This window comes from Oreochromis niloticus, linkage group LG4 (assembly GCF_001858045.2).
Source record: "Oreochromis niloticus isolate F11D_XX linkage group LG4, O_niloticus_UMD_NMBU, whole genome shotgun sequence".
Lineage (NCBI taxonomy): Eukaryota > Metazoa > Chordata > Actinopteri > Cichliformes > Cichlidae > Oreochromis > Oreochromis niloticus.
The window spans coordinates 19,345,871-19,365,545 of NC_031969.2; the positions used below are offsets into that span (position 1 = coordinate 19,345,871).

General features: G+C 40.4%; 1 protein-coding gene across 9 annotated transcripts in view; it reads right to left on the bottom strand.

Annotated features, from left to right (window-relative positions):
- Positions 1–16,344, bottom strand: part of sun1b (Sad1 and UNC84 domain containing 1b) — a 28,675-nt gene extending 12,331 nt beyond the window's left edge. For 2 of the 9 annotated variants that reach the window (XM_025906204.1, XM_005461040.4), the window contains exons 1-3: positions 11,055–12,888; positions 10,554–10,651; positions 197–400 (exon numbers count right to left, since the gene is read on the bottom strand). In XM_025906204.1, coding sequence (XP_025761989.1) covers positions 197–400; positions 10,554–10,651; positions 11,055–11,066 — 314 coding nt within the window. In that variant the 5' untranslated portion in view covers positions 11,067–12,888. Of the gene's footprint in view, positions 1–196; positions 401–10,553; positions 10,652–11,054; positions 12,890–13,032; positions 13,439–16,176 lie in introns of those variants that run through there. The other 7 variants (XM_005461047.4, XM_005461043.4, XM_005461041.4 and 4 more) reach the window with 6 other exon arrangements.
- Between the last annotated feature and the right edge of the window lie 3,331 nt (positions 16,345–19,675).

The following is a 19,675-nucleotide window of genomic DNA, read 5'->3' on the forward strand; positions in this document are numbered from 1 at the left end:
GTCCGCAGAATCAGCTTAACGTAGATGGAGTGGCAGACTATTCCGAAGCTAAGCCATGAGACACAAATCAGTCTGTGTTGGTATTCAGAATGACCAAATGTAAATAAACAACATAAATAAATCAACATTCTTCTTTTACTCTTTGGTAAGTTAAATGTTAGAGTCAAAGAGGAAAAGTGCCCATTGCTGGTCTCACCGTGTCTCTCTCCTGGTGCTGGTGTAGCTGCTGCTGCTACTGCTGCTGTGGTGGTTCTGGGAGTAATCAGCCAGGTTCTCGTTTCCATAGTGACTGGCACTGGTCTGCAGACGCAGGCTCCGTCGTGACATCCTGGGCGACTCGTACACAGGGGCTATCTGGTGCTCTTTCTCAAACTCTAACGCTGCTGTTGAATAGCTGGAGCTGAGAGTGAGAGCGGACAGAGAAAAGCAGGAAGAACAGAATGTTAGAAAATTGGGAAGGAAAAAAAAACTGTTCTGTGAAAGAAGGCACTGCATGATAGTTAATTACAAAGAGGGCGTTTCTTTTATCCGCTGCATGGGAATCCTTTTGGAGACAAACAAGCCTTGAGAGTGTCTTTATGCTTCAAATCAATACTGAATGGGGATATCCTGCCTTTTTACTCATGTCTGTCCCTCAGTTAGTCAACTTAGAGACACTTAAAAAAAAAAAATAAAACAAAAAACAAACCCAGTCCTTTTTACAGAGCCGTGATGCTTTTGTTCCCTGCAACTGGCAGTGCTCCTGACAGGAAGTGACTCACTCACCACGGAGAGAGAAATATAAGAACAGGCACAGAGTGTCTCTGAAAGTAAAATTAGACAAACAAACCCAGTAAACATCCAAAGTATGCGAGAAGGCTAAACACGAGACTCTTACTCCCCTCCCTGTAAAACCAACTGAAAGTCAGAACACACTATGAATGTTGTTTGCCATGCTTCGCTGTGACTCACAGGGCCACACCCACCTGGCAGAGTAGGCACTGAGCCAGGGCCAACATTCAAACAACTGCAGACTACACTGGTACTGCAGACTACTAACTTGCTAATGCCTCTAGGCTGGTGCAAAAAGAAAATGCCTTAAAGTACAACTGTTCCATCTTTCTCTGTAGTAGTAGAGGCACGAATGCTTTACAAACATGACTGTAGGGTCTGAATGACTCATCAAGAAACCCGATTATAACAAAACCCTCAGTGCAAAGTTTTTGCTATATCTAAAGAAGCGCTGGTGTACTGGACTGTATTCATTTCTAGGCTTTATTAACATAAGTTTAAAAATTTGCATTAACATAAAAATATTGTACTTGTGATTATTTGTTTAGGCATTTAAGAAAATGTTTCCTTCTAAAAAAAATCTAATTTTAATATGACACATAAATGAAATGAAAGGCTTTTTTGACAGAATGTACAGTATTCAAAAGGTGTCTCTTTTAAATATTTATTATTGCTGATTAATGAGACAAAAGCATTTTATTTCTCCTTTAATCTATGAAATAATCAATTAAATATTTGATTACAGCACGATCTGTAAAGTCTGTCCACAAGTGGGGAGGGTGGAGCTCTGGATTGAGCCTCTCAATGGAGGACGGGGAATAAACTTCCTGTTACACTTCAACAAGGAAACTCCGTAACTGTGCAAACACGAGTTTTATGGCCTGTCCATATCTCTTGCAGAGCACACACGGCATATGATTTCAGAGGAGACTGACCAAGCCAGCAGTATGTGCATGCATTGGTGCACGTTTCTATCTTGTGCAGGTTGCTCTGTGCCCCTCCCTCGGTCTCTAAAACCCAGAGGATTACACACTCCCACTGAGAGCCAATTAAGTGCTTTCGTCCTCACTCTGCCTCTCGCCTGCTGATCCAACTGGCCCTTCTTTGAACACATGACCACCGGGGCAGTATCCTGCTGATCTGAAATTAACCTAGCTTCTATTGCAAAGCATATACACAGGATTGGTAGCAAGGAGAGGTTTCTGTAAAACACCAAAAAGTATAAAAATGTTACAAATCTTTCAAAGCAAAATAGGTTTTAAAATGCTATAATGAGCACTGTCATTAGTGGACTAATTAGTAGGAGGCAAGATAAAAATCTACAGTTTTATTTGTGTACAGTTACATTTTTGAGTAAAATCCAAACTAGAATCAAAAGTTGGAAACATTTTTGTCTCAAACCATTGTCCACTTATACCTACAGCACTGATATCCCTGAATAAGCATCTGTGCCGGGAAAATGACTAAACAACAGACCCAACAGAGCTTCAGTAGAGACTATAAGGACTCTGCTGGACACTGTCTAAACAAAGGCCTGAGAAAATAGTGCGTACCGTAACACAGGTAGGCTGAATATCAAAATAACAATCAGTTTTCCATCACACCTGCACCTCTTTTCATCTTATTCAAATTTGAAATTTAAATATTGGGAAACAGCTGCGTGGCAGTCGAGCATTTGCCTTTCCAAATCAACTGCGAGTCCCAAACTCTGACTATTCTCTTTTTTAAAGTGATCCAAAAAGAACCGAAAGGAGTTAATCCAGTGGTTCCGGTCCACAGCGAGAATGTCTCAATGCCACACGCCAACAGCTGCAACATAGAGTGGATAAAATGTAATAGCTGTTGCTTCCAGGTTACATTCTTATCAAAACACAACTTCATTCCTATTTATACAAGAACTCACGCACATACAGAAGTGTGTTTTTCATACCAAAGCATAATGATTCAGGTTTGATTAGTAACGTTTCAGTGGGGTGTGAAAGCAAGTGTTACAGGGAAGAGCAGGGTGTGTGCAAGAGGAAACTGTCTGCAAAGCCTACAGCCAGGTAGAAGCATCATAACAACCTTCTGTTCTACCTGGAAACCCCATGTGGGCATATTTTAACAAAACAAACACCATTTGGGTTTTTATAAAAACAAAGCTTTTACCTCCCAACAGAGCTGGTTACCACCCCCTCCTTTAGCAAATTTTTTTTTTTTTAAAGTTTAAAAACAAGCGATTCGTTTCATCGGGTATCCAAATTCATCCATGTGCCGCTCTCTCCCAGGCGGCTTCCACGGCCCACATCGGTGACAAAAATAGAGATGAACACAGCAAAGAAGACAAAGATGAAGAGCCATGCAGTACATTACAGAGAGAAGACACTTCCATCCTGACATTCAGCTTCCTGGAATCTCTCCTTACATAACACTAAAGCTTTATCTTCCCACACTCAGTGGGCGCAGCCAAACTTTCTTACAGCACACAACTGCACATCCAATCTGATCAGACTGGAATCTACATTTAACCAGCTTAAGTTTGCCTTGTTGTTACTTAGGACATTTCTTATGCAGTCGAGCTGTTTATATTTGTTATAGATTACTAAAGCTCAGCCTACAATCAAGTAAAAATCACAAAATGGGAGGGAGGTAAAAAAAACAAGAAATGATCTTGATGACATTCATTCATCCGGGTGTAAATGTAGCTGAGTGAGTCTGTTTACTATGCATGATCAGTGCAAGGAAGCATTTGTCCATGGGGCGAAAGGCAGGTCTCCACAGATCCCACTTATCAAAATAACCAACTGAAACAGAAAACCAATTGGTTTTTTTTAGGGTTTTTTTGTTTTCTTTTATGACAGCGCAGGAGTCGCAGCAGCTGCCAAAATAACTCAGTAACTTGTCATTTCTGGTTTCATCTTCATCTATCCAGTGATAGATGATCCCTGCACACCAACAGGAAAAAAGTTACTCCTGTGACATCACCTCAGGTGAGTCTACACCCCCAGTGCTAGAATTTGTTTCCCGTCTCTAAATAGCCTCCCACATGAAGCCTGCTTTGCATAGTGTATGCAAAAGTATGAAATCCCATCATAAAAAATACAAAAGGAGACACTTTGTTGACACCAAGCAAATAAAATGAGCATATCCATTCAGTTATTATAAAAGTAATAATTCTGAATACTGTGAATGAATACATAAAGTCATTTTTGTGATCAAGCATCATGCATTCACATACAGCATGTCTGTAAGTAAATGTAACCATCTTCACTACTAAAGAAGTTATGAGGGCAGCAAATAAAAGATTAAATAAATACAACCCCAAAACGTATAAACCCATTAAAAGCCCCATGTTCTCCAAGGGCCTGTAATCTGGAAAATACTGATACCATCAAAGTCAAATTTTGCATGGTTTCATTAAAAACACTAAAAACTTATTGCACAAAAAAGAAAAAAAAAAAAGATCAGCTGGGAGGCACTAATTAGTTTTTTCCCTTCATTTTTCATTAAACTTGTTTAAAAGTCCAGCAATGAATGATTTAGCCCACCTTGTTTAATGTGAACAGATGTAAGCTAAGCACTAAAAGTTGTACTATACCGTAACGTTTGCCTAGTTCCTTTATCACTTTTTAACTTCTTCATAGTTTTTATGAGCCTTTATAGGAACGGTTAGCTTGTAAGATATTAAAACTATAAAACTGTAACAGTTGTAGTTTTCTAAAAGTAAAAGAAAAATGTCATTTTTCCCAATGGCATTCAGACCTCAAAGATATCTCTGTTTCATCTGCAGGAGAAAATGTAAACAGCATAAAAGAGATCAAAGCAATTATGATAAGTGCAGAAAAAAAACAGTTAAACACAGCAGGAAGGCAGCTGAAGTCTGCTGCTATATGTCCAGTTAGTAAGAACCCTGCCCCATGATGGCTACCATTTGCACCCTCTCTCTCTAACACTAACACACTTGCACATACACACATACACACACACTCACACACAAATCTTCAACAGAGGTTATAAAAACCATTTGGGTTGTAAATCTCAGTGTGGAAACCACAGGTGTGGCTGCAGTGCTTTGTCAAAAGCTTGCCAGGAGGTTTCTACTCCAACACACAGGCACGCGTACACACACTATCATAAGAGGGGCATGTTGGCCTGATTTAAACTTTTAGAAAAATGAAAAGTCCTAGTTAAAATCGTCCAAACAAATAGTTTGTTAGTTGCCCAGTGCACATCTGAATGTCTTAAGTACTGTCCTACCACGTAAAAGAACCATTTACATAGAACACCACTTTCAGGAAAAAGGTGGATTCAGCCATCAGATTTTCTAATTGAATTTGTCCAATTTTCCATCCACAATCTCATAAACCAAAATTTCTTTGGCTGGTACTTTAATCTAATCACAGCAAAACATAACATCTCTTGTAAACAACACAAAATGTGTTATATGGGAATGCTGCAAGCCCAAGAAAATTGAACCAACTGCATTGTATGTGAATGTTCATGGGTTATTAGATTGGTGCCAACAGCAAACTATTTTAGAGACTTGGGATGCTGTAATTTGGCTGACGCTCGTTTCTATTTCGTTTCCATTATTCAAATCTCCTCCTTGTGATATTACGGGATTGTGTTGCTTGTGCTTAAATTGTATTCCTCTCAGTTTTTTCAATTGGAAATTCAGTTGTGCGAGCCTTCGAAAGTCTGTGGGGAAAATATGAAATCAGAGCACAAATGTAGCCCCCCTCTGTCTTCCTGTTTTGTTCAACTGAGCCCTTTAAGTGCCAAGGCCTATAGTTACCAGAATCCAGGATCTGAGAGTCTTCAAGTTTCCATCCAAATATGTTTGGGTGGGTTGGATTTGGCACTGAGATTAGGATCATTTGAGCCCACCCACAGACAGTACCTCCCTCTGCCCTGCTGTGTGGTGTCCTTTTCCTATCCGTGCTATAACATCACACTGTGCCAATTTATGTTGCTGTTGCTGCCACGGAGACCGTCCTAAACAAATCTCTGGCTGGAGAGAGAGACTCATCAGAAGCAGAAGCTAGATATTTACCAAGTCCACAGACAGATGCTGTGATGCAAAACCACAAGACAGGCCAGAAACAGAAATGCTTCTTTTATGCAGAATCCTTCATCATATTCATCATGCACTTAAGATTTAAGGTTCAAATTTCTACTTTTATGGCAGTGCGAACCGTTTAAAGAAACAGAAATGTTTGGATAACACTCACAAGAAAAGAGGAAACGTCTTGATGTATTCTCAATCATCCAGGAAAGTAAATCTCCAAAAGTTGAATCTGTTCATCTGGACGTAGCGTTTGGTGGGAGAAATGTTTCGTCACTCATCCAAGTAACTTCTTCAGTCTCAGCTGACTGCAGGTTTCCCCAAACCTTATAAACAGTACATTTGCATAATGACTGAAACCAGCCCACTGAAGGAACAATGGGCTGTGATCAACAATCACTGACCAAACAAAACCCACTGATCAAAGAACACTGATCAATGGCCATGAGTACCATTCACAGAGAGTTGGGGAATGGCTGCAATCACAGCATTGTAAGATGGCGAATGGTACTCATGGCCATTGATCAGTGTTCTTTGATCAGTGGGTTTTGTTTGGTCAGTGATTGTTGATCAATGGTCATGGGAATTTGCATAATTATGATTAAGGAACTGACCTCACAGCCCATTGTTCCTTCAGTGGGCTGATTCAGTCATTATGCAAATGTACTGTTTATAAGGTTTGGGGAAACCTGCAGTCAGCTGAGACTGAAGAAGTCACTTGGATGAGTGACGAAACGTTTCTCCCACCAAATGCTACGTCCAGATGAACAGATTCAACTTTTGGAGAAGAAAAGAGGAAAGCTAACTCTTAAAAATCCAGCTGCTGTCATTTACTTGGCAGTTGAGCAGCAGTGCATGTAGTAAAAAAACAGACCACATGTCAAAACAACTGCGGCAGCACGGTGAGCAACAACTGTCCAGCTGACTCTCAATGCACTCGGCCCCACCCTTTTCATGTTGTATCCCTGAACCTCGTCTTGCAGAGCATAACTAGCAGGTACAAATCTGATGAGAAAATGTGCTTTGTATGCTCTTGCAGATTTATGAATCAATTTGCTTAACCAAATTAATAATAATAAAAAATTCTGTTTAAATCTGTATTAAAAATGTTTCCATGACTAGAAGGCTGAGTTTCTGTTATTGTCACATTTATTTATTTATTTTTCATCGCTCATGTGTAGCTAATGTTTGCAGATAGCACTACATAGTATCAGAGTACTCAATCAAGCCTGCTGCTTACGGTTTTCACAGTTCAACCATCACTTGATGGAGAAAAAGCCCCCAAACAAAAGCGCCAGTCCTACTGACCTACTTCCACTTCTATAAAATATGAAGGGTCTCTAAGAGTCAACACTTGGCAAACACACCTGCTTTCAGTGCATTTTTCTGGAGGTGGTGCAACTAAATTCTCAGTCACAGCCTGTAAAGTGCAATTGTTCTTGTTTGCCATTTATCAAGTCAAAAGGTTAAAAAATATGCAAAAACAATCTATGATGTTAAACCTTCAAGCTTAGACTATGCAGTTATCTGAAAAGGCTTCAGAAATAACAAAGAGGATTTAGTCTCTCTCACTATTTCTGGGCTAGTGACATAAATATCACCCAACTCTAAACAATAATTCAAGAGAAGAAATAAGACAAAGTCTGTGGTGTTTTGTACTTCAGCCTTGTTCACACATGCAAAAGTTGTTTTTTTAAAGCTTACCTTTATCTTTTTCCGTCTTCTCAACAGTTTTAGGACACTTTTTAAAAACACCTTCAGCTGTGGTTTTGCTTTGCTGTGTCACTCCTAACAGCATGCTCTAAGCTTCAATTGTAGTTTTGCATTTTTATATGGATGGAGGGTTTTTTTGTTTGTTTTTTTAAACAAATGTTTGTTCACATTTTTTAATATTGATGACAGCGGGAAAACCCTGGTAAAACTCTCCAGGAAGCTGATTCTGATCATCTAAAACAGTGTCAAAAATAATGGAACCAATTTTCTGAGGTTTCATTATCAAGATTACGGAGCATAGGGCTGTGCGATATGACCAAAATCTCATATCCCGATATTAAGACATCTATCGTCCGATAACGATATAAATCACAAAAATGTAACATTTTCTGTAAATTCTGTGAATGTCGGGCAGCTCGACTTGCGTGAAGTGTTTCCAGCTAGGCGTCGCGTACCTGGAGTCGAGTGTTTTAACTGATGCATGAAACGATACATTTTTAGACATAGGTTGTAACAGCCGCCGTTTTCTTTGTGAGTATTTATTACACAGCGTGCTGCGGGGAAAAGCCTGTTCTAACGTTTGAGTCTAAGGTTTATTAAATACTCTGAATCTTTCACGTGATTCAGTTTATTTTGAAAAGTCTAAACAGGATCTTGAGCTTTATTGTGAAAGGTTTATGTGGAAAATAAACAAGCGGACACGAGGTGGTTTTACCGTCGTTGTTGCTAACGACAACGCATAAAAACAAGCGCTTGTCCGTCTGTAGTGTGGTTATATTAAATATAAGAGAAAGAGAGAACTTTAGGAAATTAATATAGCCACTACAGTGACCATCAAAATAATGAAAAAATATTGCCGTAAACAGTTTATTTTGCGACACCACGAAACAAACGATAGCGTAAAATGAAACGATAGACGTTTTTATATCGTCATCCGATATATATCATTATATCGAACAGCCCTAACGGAGCATGAATCAAAGTGTCCTGGTTTAGAACATAAAAGAAAAGACTATTGAGAAGTCGCTTTTTACTGGACTGAGGCTCACTCTACATTGTAGCAGCTGTGTAGGAACAGGGGAATTCCCCAACTTAAACCTTGTTTGGTGATAAATTAGGTCATACGAGTATTTCTCTCATTGGGACCACATACAGTATTACTCAGACTGCTGGGTCCATGTTGTAACAGTCTCTCCCTGGTAAGAGGGAAGCCCCTTCCTCTAGCACTATTAACTGCTACAAAACTTGTCTCTGCTCTTTTGAGTTTTGACAACAGATGGGCCAACGGTTTCTGTCACCTGACCCTGTCCCTCTCTGTGCTACTCTTGCATTCACTGTAGACCGTGCACACTCAAACAGACACACACACTGAACACATGAGGAGCTATTTGCAAGCGCCAAAATTTAGTGCCTCTGAGCTGCAGTAGACACAGGCTAATAAAAACAACAGATCAGTCAACTAGCTAGTCAAGCAGCATAAACTGTTAGCCTAATCCTGAGATCACGGGCACGGCTTTGACTGGGAGGTTCATTAATAGCTCTCCAGCTGACTGCATTCAGAGGAACATGATTAGCGTGTTTGAGCCTTTCAAGTCTGCCTTGTAGACTTGGGTGAGGAGTCAAACAAGCTTTTGTACATTCTTCTTATTTGGCCTCAGTCTAGAGACTGTGACTCATGAGACTTATTCCTAGGAATGGATTTCACATAGCTTGAAAACACACCCTGTGTGCCACAATCCTGACCTGAAATCTGGAGAATGTTAATATTTTGTCATTTTCATTATAATACAGCATCAGAGATTACTTGCTACTCTAAAAGCTGAACGTAAAAAACATGTAGTCAGCCAACTACTACTGTCCATAAATACCAATCCCACCTGCTGACACATCAAATACATAATGAAAACAACACAACTTAGTGTGACACACATTTACTGAAGCTGCTGTCTGACTTTGTCTTGCTGGCTGGGAAAGAGCACATGGATCTGCTTAGTGAACTTCTCACCATGTGATCTGCATTTCTGCAAGAGAAGCTGTAAACCAAATGAGGGGTCTTTGTTCGAACTTGACTTTTTACAAGACACTCTCATACTCTCATATTCAAATGAAAAGCTCCTAAAAGTCATGCAATCACTCTCCCATTGCCTAAAGCAAGGAGAGGCACAATGAAGTTAAAATTTCTTGCTCTGCAAATGCTCCTCTGTTCTGAAAGCAATGAGTCGTAGATTCCTCCACATACCTTGCTGATGTAAAGTTGACCACGCCCATACCCCAAGCCGTGATGACTGACAAGAAACAAGGTGTGGAAGAGGATCACGATGGGAGAGGCTGGTGCTACATGCATGCACACGTATGGACAGCATCTTCTCCGACAATAAATTCAAAACACCACAACTTCTTCTCTTTTCTTCTAAAAATCATTGAAAAGTTTTAAACTGGCACGTTGATTTTGCAATATAGCGAAAGTGCGTACAGACAAGCCTCGGATATATTTCTGCGCAAGGCTTCCCAACTGCTCACCAAGCATGAAATGCACAACTGAACTGTGAGGCTGACTCATCAAAACCACAACCACACGATATTTTTACAGCCACAGATTTACTAAAACCTCGAGTTCAAGCGCAGAAATGTACTGAGAAGCAAATACAATTAAAAATCTCATGCTGTTCTTATAAATGAAGGCATTTCTATTTTAAATGAAAAGCAAATCATGTGCATAATCTCAACTTTCAAACAGCTGTGGGACAGATGGATATTTCCAGTAAGGAATAAAATGGGATAAAATGCAAGTCATAACCGAGTGGACAGGAAAATTATTAGAGTTTGACTTCAAGCATATTCTGTTCCTAGACTAGAGCAAACAGAAGAGAGAGTATTTGGACAACTCTGATTAAAATGCACCAGCAGGATCTCAGCAGCCACAAATGACATGCAAGGTGTGAATGAAATGCTGTGGGCCTGAATGTTTGATGCTGCAGCGAGACTACCGCAGCGAGTATACGGCAGCGCGGCGCTGAGGTCTCACCTGAGAGAGTAAGTATAGCCGGTGTTCTCTGGAGCACACTGTGGTGGCGTGTATGTGTGCAGCTGGGAAAAATCCATGTTCAGACTTCTTTGTTTAGACTGCAAGAGTTAGGATTCAAGGCAAAGGACTATTTTAGACAAGGACAACAAGAACAGACCAACTTCACAGACACACACAAAATGCAAAACGCTTTGTTCAGTTTGTCTCCGGCAGAAATGATGAGCTCGAGTTGCGCCACAGCTTAACTGCATTTCGAGTACAGACTCAGAACTGCATCTACATTTTATAAAATAACACAGCACTAGCAAATTTCCTGCGTCTTCCCAAATCAATTCAAGCTCCATTCACTGGGCTGTTCTCCAAGAAAACACAACCACCAGTAAGTGCTGTGCTGTGCAGCCATGTGCAGGCAAGACCCTAATGAGAGCTGCTGGACATTCCTTTTCCTCTGGAATACAACAATACTACTGTGTTTCTGCCCGTGGTTGAGAGTTGGCCAACCTCTTCCTCCATGCTGGCTCACGCTGGTAGATGACAGAAGCTACGGACACCAGTGAAGCCGTAGTGAATGACTCGTCTCTTCTCCTCCGGACACAAAGAAAACAAGCAGCTGATCGAAAAGGCTGGTAGAGACAGGCCAGAGAATGACGATCCTCTTCCCCTTTGTAATAGGAGGACTTCTCACCAGCACAGCTACAGCTACAGTGAGCGCTTGAGTAAGCTCAGTATTATGAAACCCAGTAAAACATGAAGGGGTGGGGCTGATTTATAAGGCAATGGGCGGGAAGCCTAAAGCCAAAGGGCTAGTCTTCTTGGTGAAACCTGCACTGTGTGAACTGCTGTACAAATATTTGTACCACATGCTCACAGTTGAAAGTTTCTCAGGTTAACCAAGGTAAGACTAATGCATTCCAGCACACAGTCCTGCAAATATTCCTACTTTGCTGAACAGTTTGAAGAGTTGTGTACTGTTGCAAGCATGTAGATGCAAATGTAATGACAACTCAATAATAAAGTGGACCCAATGTGCTCATTCCCAGCTCCATAGCTTAGCTTTGCATTATCATGCAGAATTCAAATACTGAGCTGTGATGAAAAGCTGCAGTCCATCCACGGTCTGAAACAAGCCATCTTAGCTCCATTTTTAAGCCTGCTTTCCGTCAACGGCCACGCACTTGCATGCAAAAGGTATGACTGGCAGGTGGGTAGGACTGCTGAGTGTCCCTGATTGCTGTAGTAGGGATATGAGCTCTAAATGACATCATACAGAGCCAAGGGTAGAAAAAGCTGCCTGCAACAGAGCGTTTAAGCACCCTGAAGAGTGGGATTTTGGCTCAAATGGATCACTTCCACGACCTCATCACACAAAGCTAGATGCAGAGTATACAGTGGTAGACAATATTGCCTCAGGCAACTTTAAATGAGATAACTGATGCAATAACAGTGTCCGATTGGAGGTTTCTGGCCACAACAGAGCAACTATTCTAGATGCCACTCTGTGCATGTGGCAGTCTGACTCAAACTTCTGTTCAACAACTCAAAGACACAGCAGCAGAATAAAACAGATGGCCATTACTAAAAACCCAGCACCAAACTCTCAAAACCATAATCTTAATCATGATTTCAAATCCACATCCAAGTCTCCAAGCCGAAAAGCGGGATAAAAGGAAACAAATACCCAAAAGCCAAGGGGACTCCTTAAATTCAGCCAGGATTAGTTTTGGGTTGTTTTTTTTCTTTTTTTGCAACATGTCAGCACTGCGCTGAATCATGACGCAGGCGCTGAATGTGGACACTCCGAAATTAAATACTAATCTCCCCTACGGTGCATTAATCCACCAAGAGACAAGCTGAACAGTAACAAGAGAAACCAGAGACACAAACACGTACAACACAGTGACACCTTTACATCTTTCCCACAGTACTATCGCACATCTCCCTTTTTATTTTTTTGCTGCCTCCTTTACGCAAACTGTGTGCGACGAACAGTGCAAACAGCTGAGTCCTGTGACTGCTCCAGCTACTGTCAAAACACAGTAATACACTAATACTGTTTACAGCACATGTGTACTCCTGTTCTAACTGTATTGCGCTCAGGCCCGATGACATACCAGCCCCGTTACATTCGTGCTAAATTTAGAAGCTGGATGTATTTAGACAGCGCCGTTACTGACTTACAGGCTTGTGCAACGACGCGCTAATCACACTGCTCACCGTGCAGGTTAACTTGATATTTATCCGTAAAAAAACACGCGCTTATTGATCACCACTAATCACCGACAACGCGTTTAACGTCTGATACTGTCGCAGGTGTAATAAAACGACCGTAGAAAATCAGGCCTAAAATTGCGCACACTGTCAAAACTGTTGGCAAAGGAGCGCAGCGAAGATCCCAATTTAAAAAAAAAAAAAATGCAGACAGAGTCACTAAAAACAGTTTCTACATTAATATGATTTTTAAAGCAGCAGGTCAACTTGCCCCCGTGGTTAGGCTCCATTTATGTTGTTATTCTTTAAGAGCGTAATCCAAATGAGTAAGATCCACACAGTACTATCAGGGAACATGCGCAAACTTCTGCCAGCATCCCGACGCGCGGAACCCCCAAAAGGGTTATTTATGACTGCGGATCCACAAATCCTTCAACGCTATTTTCTCACAGAAATACGCCAAAGTTTACAAGTGGCGAGAGACTGCTGTGCTAGTGCACAACAAGCAGATTTCCAAAATGGCTTCCCGGGCGTAACAAAGCCAGAAGGATCGCTGCCGAGCTGATCCTCCCACTCCCAGACCCTCCATTGTCGGCCAGAGCGCACACTTTAAATCTATTGGAGGAAAAGCGGCGTTGCAACGGCATCTGCTGAGCCACTGCTCGGTGCTCCGTGCACTGACGGAGATCACGCTTTTGTTTCAACTAGAAATCCCTGCATGACACCTGCCGCTTAAAGGAAGCTCAATCCATTTATGACAGCGCTGCTGAGGCTCTCTTTGTAATAATTTTATAATATGAAATATCAAATAAGAAAAATAAGACTCGCTCATTTTCACTGACCTCCATATAAGTTATTGTTTAACATTTTATTACACCAGTTGTATTTTTTGCTCCATGTGAAGGGTGAAAGAGTGGAAATGAGCAGGTGACACAAAGGAGGGGGAAAGAAGAGCCAATCGTGTCGAGGCTGGTGAAGGAAGTGAGAAAATGCGGATCTTCACGATTATATTTAAAAGCACCAGACTTTTGAGAAGCCCCGTCTTTTTTTATGTACCATTAACAAACTTGTGTAGGAAAAGGGAAACGCTGGCACTTGCTGCTGTGTTGTTACTACAAACCCTCTAAAGCAGGATTACACCAAAGTTATTAAGGTGTTTTTGTGCATTCAGTCATGTTGAAACAGTACAGTGACTAATGCCAACACAAAAAAGTGTTAGTCAGTAAATGATTAAGTGCATAAAGTCACTGCTTATAACAGCCTGCATGTCTGCACGGGTTTCCTATTCAGGATATTTCACCCTGACTAAAAGAAAGAGTCTGTATGGTTGCATATCTGTAGCTGAATTTATCTAATCTATCTATCTATCATTCACCCAAACCAATACTATCAAGTGAAGGTCCACTGATAGCTTGCCTCATAGGCGTAATAAAGACAGTGAAGAAATGCATGAGGCTTGTAAATGTATGGAAGGAAATAAACTTATTAAAATATTCAGAACTAAACAAAATAACCCAACCACCCTTTCTACATGCACAAATCAAAGATCAGCGATTTTTATTACTTTATTGAGCCTCATGAAGCTCAGTACTTCACAAGTCTCATACACTACAGAGTTAAAGTGAAAGGGTGTGGTTCATTTTAGGTAAAAGAATAAGAGAAGTGAGAATATGGCAAGAAAACCAACAAATAATTTGTTAGTAACAGAGACGTAAGCGTCGTCACTACCAATAAAGTCACTCACACTGCCAAATCAAACAATCCACTTTACAATCAAATCCGGATCATGAGTAATTACACTGCTAAGAACCTCGTTGAATTAAGCGTGTGACAAAGAAAGGAAATAAAAGACAGTAATTCACAGCAAAAGGGAAAGGTTACTGTAAGGGGGATTCCTACAAAGAGTCAGGTTTGCACGATATACACTGTAGGTTCTCAATTTGTATAAGACAAAAATCCCCCACTCCAAAACAAAAACGACCAGGTGAAACCACATGAAAGAGCAGCAGAGGACAGATCAGCCTTCTATAAAAGGACAGATTAGTAATATCACTACTTTACTAAGAAGTTTACTTGAGTTTATCATGTCAAATTTATGCTACATTGTACTTCTACACCATATTTCAGAGTGTAATACTTTAGTTTTAGTCCAATTCTTGATGTTATACTACATGTTACGTAACCATTTATAATGGTTGGTAAATAAGTTTTACTCTCGTCAGAGCTGTTCAGAGCCATAGAATTTTGTGTGTCAACATGCCCTAGAATTATTATGTTTCTGAATGAAGCCAGCAAAGTTTCATATCATGTCCGATAGGAGTCTGAGTTAGATAGAAGAAAAAGTAGACATCATCTTCAAGGACCTCAAAAGCTAAATAATAACTGTGCAAAAAGAGGCGATTTTGCACGACAAGCACTTTTACTTTTGATTTTTTAAAACTACAGCCTACCTGTATAATGCATGTTTTGGAAGCTAGTGGCACTTATCATTCAACAGCATCGTCTTATCTCTGCAGACGATAAGCTGAAGGAGAAAGTTCCCACAGAGGCATTTCAGACACCTAAAATCTCTATCCCCATTCTGAACAGGCGTGCTTTAGAGAGGCGCCATCTGCTGGACAGTCTGCTGAACAGCGCCAGTGTATTCACCTCATAGGAGCTTTCGATACGATCTTATTGTAAGTTTTGGCCTAAAGGGCGACAGAAGGTGGGCTCAAAAACTAAACAGCAAGCCCATCCACTTCCGGTTTCATCATTAACTATTAATGATGAATTATTATTAACGTGCAAGCGCTTTTGAGATCAGGAGAGAGAGGAAAAAAACCTTGTAGAAAATGTGAGTGCGGAGGACCCATGAGCAAGACAGAAGTGGCTGTCGCAAAAATAAAGGGGATTTAACACAAAAAAGACAAAACAAAGTCCGAGTGTGTGGCCACTTCCTACGAAAACGGAAGTGTACACTTATCAAGTCTCTCGCTTCTTCACATGGACCCTCAACCTCTGCTAAAGGTTTGTGGAAGTGTTGGTTAAACCACGCCTGCGTGGAATGCTCCTCGTTAGGCAGTTGGTCTGTGTTTAGTTCACGGACCAACTGCCAACAATCACCATTACGGAATGAAAAGAAGAAGTTAGCCTTGCTTGTCCTGATGTCCACCTCTATTACAGAGTCAGTAGTGCTCGGAGGCGTCACTTACAGTGCATACATTATTTGTATTATTATTATTTTCCTTTTACGACTAAATATTTCCCACCAGTAAAATTCCGCACAACACGAAACACCAGAGGGATGCAACACGAAAGAAACCATTAAAAACAGCAAGTTTAATACTGGAGATCATCTGTGTAGCTTCCCATGACAGCTGAGGATAGCACGCCGAAAGCAGCGCACATCATTAGCAGGGCAGACTGTACTCACAAGCTGAGAGTAACTGCGGGTTACTGACGGTAAACTCGTGGATGGTTGATTCATGCAGCCGGTTTATAGCTTCCACAGTTGTACCTTCACGTTCTCGAAAAGTGGACCCAGCTCTAACGTTCGCCTTTCCCGCACACGGTCACTTTTTCCGTTGCAGCACGCGCGTCACCACCGTCACTCCATATATGGTAAAAACGACCATATATGGGAGCCCACTCAACCGCCCATTGAATGATTTTCGATTTAAAACAGCGTCACGTAGTGGCCACGTGAGTGGATAAGAAAGGTAAAACTGTCACATAGCAGCAAAGATTTGCCCTGTTTAGTTTGCAGGAATTAGCTTGTCAAGCAACTTACTGAGTAACTTATTAACTAAATCGGTGCTTAATACTAACTTTTTCAAGGTGAACTGTTAGTGACACAGTTTGCAACTTTTACCTAAAAAGTACAACATATAACTTTTAAAAAATTGGACAAATTTTTTTCCATTAATGTTGTATGTGGTAAAAAGAAGCATTATTTTTACATTTTTCTGAGGTTTTCTGTGGCTTTCTCGTTTCCTCCTGCCTATCAGCACCATATTCAACATCATTTGTCCTGAATATGTCAGATATATCAGATCTGATATATACTGATATCTGATATATGCTGATATATCTGATATATCTCAGTGTGCAGTAGTTTTTTAATCAGACTGTGCAGTGCTCTATTCTCTGTCTTACTATTAACATTCAACCACTGCACTATGCAATATTCCATTTTGCTGCTATTAGGCATTTGAAAATAGCAAACTTTTGCATATACATATAGTGTACATTTTTCACCATTGTTGTATTCCTGCTGTATTCATTTTGCTGCTATGATAATGTGAATTTCCCAACCATGGGACAAATACAGACTTTTCTTATCTTTTATCCACCATTCCATCTCTGCACATGTCCAACCCAGCCTAACTTTGTCTGTTCTACCTGAGCCATCCCTTTGATATGTTCATTTCTAATCCTGTCTCTGTATGGAAAGACTTAAAATTTACATTTTCTATCAGTGTTGAAACTCATTTTTAATAGAATTTAATTTACTGTTTTATGTTGTTGTAAAAAAAAAAATCATAAAAACATGAATGGCAAATGAACAATGAACAAATGCACCCAACCCACACCCATTATTAAAAGTACTGTACTTCTTAATTCATCATAGTCATTTAATGATGCATGCATTTATCAAGCCTATGCTAAACTGTGTTCTTTACAGACCCAAAGACCCCTATCCAGAGCAGAACTCAGACTCTGGGCATTATTTTTAGAAAATGAAAACCTGAAAAACAAGAAACCTGTCACTTGTGGAATGGTGGTGATCACATGACAACATTTTATGAAAGGGAAGTTAGCTGAACCTGGGCGCAGTTGACTTGTTCTTGCCTGCTTCGTAGTGTGCAGATAGCTGCTACAGTGTTCACAGTTTACATGTTTGGTGTACAGTCACCATGAAAATTGCTATTTTGGTGCTGTTTGTGTGCCTCCTTCTTCCTGTGCAGCCTGAAGAGATAGATCGCTGTAAGTAAACACTACAGTCACCTTGGTTTCCTCATTCATCAGATAATATGTAGTTCGGCTTCTGCTGGAGAGTGCCTCTGTTAACTGTTCTATTTTTAACAGACACCTACTGTGAGACTTGTTTAATAGTGGCACAAGGTATGTTGGAAAATAATAAATTTTGACTCAGAGCTGTTTTAATGGTTACTGACAACCCAGTAGCACATTCTGAACAAATGGGACAGCAAAGAATAAATTTTTTTTTTTTTAAAGACAAAAGGAAAGGGGAAAGCAAGTCACAGTCTATAAATACCTTACAGAGCTTGAGAAATCCATCAAGGAAGCCCCATTTAAGAGCAGAAAGACGGTGGTTAAAAACCTCATCAGTGGGGCGTTGTGTGAGAAGCCTCTACCTCACAATCACCATGTCTCTAAGGATAAACTGACATCAGCCTGCAGACTCTTGTTAGGTAAGGTAAGATCAGACATGTCAAGTAATTTATCTTGTATTCAAAAGCTTATTCTGGATTTGCCATCCAGAGTCTCACCGTGACCAGTTCTATGAAGCTCTGGTGAACAAAGAGCCGAAGAATCTGGATATAGCTCTGTGTTATGAGCAGTCCAACTCATGTGTGGGGGTCAAACACCAGACTTTTGAGGTAAGCTGACAATGAGTGAGTAGCCAGTTGTGAAACGTGAACTTCATGTTTTTCAACTACACAAATTTGCTCTTAACATTTTGCTTTTGTGACAGGATTCTAAAGGCACTTTTACTGAAAGTGACATTGATTCTTTACTTCGGGACAACAAGGAAAACGTTCGCTTTGCTCAACCCATACATTCAGGTTCCCCTGTGCACACAGGAGACGATCTCTGAGAACTGCAGCATCATTTACTGTTTACTACTGTAAATTCTGGACATCAGTAAAATAAATAAATCACTGAAAACCCCCCATAAACCATTATTCTAGTCCTTAAATTATACCTTATGCGGTGTTGACCTTTGCCTCATACAGCCTCTTATTTTAGACCAAGGTCTACTGACCCATTGGATATTACTAACCATTAAACCAACAACAATTTCTAATGCACTTCTTTCAGAAAATTCATAGAAAAAAGCAAAACTCCAAAAAATAAAAAAATATAAGTGGGACACAAAGGAAGACATAAGGATGTATTATTGCACTGTAAGCAATTTCCTCACAAGTGTGCAGACTCAATATTTTCTTTAGAAAAGTAGTTTTTCTTTTGGACACTAAAAACCCAGGCCAGGCAAATACAACCACAACAATAAAGACATTAACGACAAGAAAGTGCTGTAATAGTAAAAACAAAGCACAACTGTGAGCAAATCACACCCATGTTATATCAGCTGGATGTGTTCAGCAGAGTTACCTTGGGGTGGCTGTAACTCAGGTGGCTCAGGTAACCTACTAACCGGAAGGTTGGTGGTTCGATCCCGGTCTGCTCCATGCCAAATATCCTTGGGCAAGATACTAACCCCATGTCGCTTTCTGATGCATCCACTGGAGGTGTGAATGTTTGATATAAATCGCTTAGAAACAGCATAGAAAAAAAGTGCTTGTGCAAATGGGTGTGAATGTGCAAGTTGTATAAAGTGCTTTGAGTGCTCAGATAGAGTAAACAAGCGCTATATAAGAACCAGAACCTGGACACACAATATCTACAAAAGTGGTACCCTGTACTTCTATCATGATGTTAGCAAGGTGTCTTCACGACTAAGAAGGTGTGACACATTGCTAAGGATGTGTCACCACTTACCCACCACTCAGGACTCCCAAAGTTGCATCGTACTTTTTTGTTGCTGACCGCCAATCTTTCTGTCCATGTTTGTAATCCTATTCAGTTTGTTCTTGTTAACTACAGATAGTGAAAAATACCATGCAATAAAGCACGAAGTTAGAATGCTCTCTGCAAAAGATCAATAAAAAAGAATCAGTATATGT